Source organism: Octodon degus, unplaced genomic scaffold (assembly GCF_000260255.1).
Source record: "Octodon degus isolate 3935 unplaced genomic scaffold, OctDeg1.0 scaffold00021, whole genome shotgun sequence".
NCBI lineage: Eukaryota > Metazoa > Chordata > Mammalia > Rodentia > Octodontidae > Octodon > Octodon degus.
This window is the reverse complement of record NW_004524597.1, coordinates 11,395,024-11,397,389: the sequence shown is the minus strand read 5'-3', so window position 1 is coordinate 11,397,389 and position 2,366 is coordinate 11,395,024. Positions and strand designations below refer to the sequence as shown.

The window sequence follows — 2,366 nt, the reverse complement described above, 5'->3', positions numbered from 1 at the left end:
TGATGGCCAGTTGTACAGCATGCCACCTGCCCAGGATGAGGAGCCTCCCACTTGTGCTGATGAGTTTGATGACTTTGTCACCTATGAGGCAAGTCTAGACACTCCTCATCTTCTTCTGTGTGCTAGCCATCTAGCTTCCTGAGCCTCCTGCTGTTGTTTTTGGAGGTGATATAAAGAGAGGGGGGACCAGTTAGGTCTTTGGGATTCTTGGCTATGGCAGGAGGTCAGTAAGTGTCTGTTTCATATGCAGGTCCTAGAGACAGGGCATTGCATGTGGGAATCTTCTCTGGAGGACTGTCATAGAGTAGATCTCTAGGTGATACTGTTGTTACCTCCCAGGGAAGGGCAGAGGGGAAAGCTTATGAGATTTTCTTCTGTAGACTCTCAAATGGTTTTCTGTTTTGGGGAATATCTGATTAATTGCTGCCCCTCCATACTCCAGCCACTGCTCCCAGATGCAACCAAGATTGTCATGGTGATCTTTGTGAGTCCCTTGTCACCATAGCTGAACAGAAGGTCATAGTCAAGAAAAACAGCCGTATACCCAGCAGATTATAGAGGTCCAGGGGCCTAAGAGCCATGTGGCTGGATCTGAATTGTTTTCTTTAAATGTAGAGACTAGTTCCAGCTACTCAAGAGGCTAGCTGCTGGTACAGGAATAAGGACAGGGCCAGGATCCAGAGACCCTGAAGCCCTTTACTTCAGTCTTCTGAGCCTTGGCTTTTTGGTCACGTGAGGGTAATATGTAGTAGTGTCCAAGCAGCTTCTGAGGTCCAGTGGCCACGGGTCTCAGGGTTGCTGCCGCTGACCTTTGTACTCCTTATCCCTGCTCTGAGAAGCTGTCCTAGCTGTTTGTACCCTCAAGTAGCCAGATTCACTTCCTGGCTACCTGTCACTTTGGCCTACACAGATCCTTCCTTCCCAGCTTTGTCTCAGAGAACAAAGAGGGCTAGAGTCCTGCCTCTACCTGGCTTGTTCATCCTGTCTATACCTGGTAAGTTTCAGAATGTGGGGCAAGAAGGTACCTCAGGTTTTCAGATTCTTTTTTTTTTTTTTTTTTTTTAGAGTGGAGGAAACCTTTTCTAAATGTTTGTTACTTATATTTTTATTTATTTTTTTTGTGCAGGGTCTCACTACACAGCTCAGACTCGTAGTGATCTTCCTGTTTTCAGGCTCACTAGTGCTGGAATTACAGGTGTGTACTACCACACCTGGACTCCATCGCCAGCTCAGCACGCTCGGGGTGGAGCTGATGCGCCTGTAAACACGGGGCCAGGTGGATCGAACCCTCGCCCATGTTTACCTAAGCAAGCACTTAGTCTGCTGAGCTGTCTCACCAGCCTTTGTTCCTTGTATTTCAGAGAGATCTCCCACCTAGTTTTCCTGTTTATGAGCACCTTGCACTGGCAGGAAGTGGATTTGTGGCTGATGGCACAGGAGTGCTGCGTTTGGCCTAGTGCATAGTGGCCCTGGGTTCCCCTCTGGAGGTCTGATTCTGTGGTTCTGACAGATATGAGATGTGTGTCAGTGCCACGACAGCCTCACACATTGTAGTTTTCCTGGCGCAGAAGCTACCTGGTGCTCTGCTGTTCAGCCCTGAAGTTTCTGCTTTTGCCACCTACATGGAGGCTGTGTCTTTCCACAGCATCATAAAATTGGACTTGAATAGGATGTCTCCTTCTCAGACTGACTTCTCTTACTCAGGTGTATAGATTTGAAATTTACTCCATTCTTGCTTTTTTTGTTTTGTTTTGTTTTGTTTGTTTAATGTATTTAGTACAGGTCTGTAAGGGTCTGTAAGGGTCTCACTACACAGATCAGACTTGTAGTGATCCTTCCTGGTTTTCAGCCTCCCAACCACTGGAATTACAATTGTGTGCCACCATACACAGTCTTAATTGCTGTCTCAGCGAGCCCTGGGGGCCGGGCTGGCAAGGCAGGCAGGGTATCAAACCCCCAGCTCCTGTGTCTGCCTTAGCAGGCACTATCTTGCTTTTTTTTTTAAGGTTTTTAGGTATAATTTCAAGAGAGTAGAACTACATACTACTGTGAAACTTGCAGAAGAGTTGCTCTTTTGAAAAGAAAGCTTACGGCCAGGGATATAGCTCAGCAGCACGGTGCCTGCCTAGCACACTCAAGGTCCTGAGTTCAATTCTTCATACTTAAAAAAGGGAAGGGGGACATTACTTAAAAAGAAAGCATACAGGGTCTCACTATGTAGTTCAGTCAGGCAACTCTTAAACTATGTAGCCCAGGATGGGCTCAACCTTGCAGTAGTTCTTATGCCTCAGCCTCCCACATGCTGGGGTTAAGGGTTTGCACCACCATGCCTGGACACATCATGTAATCTTTTTTTTTTTTTTTTT

At 46.8% G+C, this 2,366-nt stretch overlaps 1 protein-coding gene across 4 annotated transcripts in view; it reads left to right on the top strand.

Annotated features, from left to right (window-relative positions):
* The window catches only part of LOC101586862 (rab11 family-interacting protein 3), a 35,085-nt gene continuing 32,719 nt past the window's right edge, over positions 1-2,366 (top strand). For 3 of the 4 annotated variants that reach the window (XM_023711675.1, XM_023711673.1, XM_023711670.1), the window contains exons 1-2: positions 1-88; positions 926-994. In XM_023711675.1, the coding sequence (XP_023567443.1) occupies positions 20-88; positions 926-994 (138 nt within the window). In that variant the 5' untranslated portion in view covers positions 1-19. The remainder of the gene's footprint in view (positions 89-925; positions 995-2,366) is intronic. The other variant, XM_023711672.1, reaches the window with a different exon arrangement.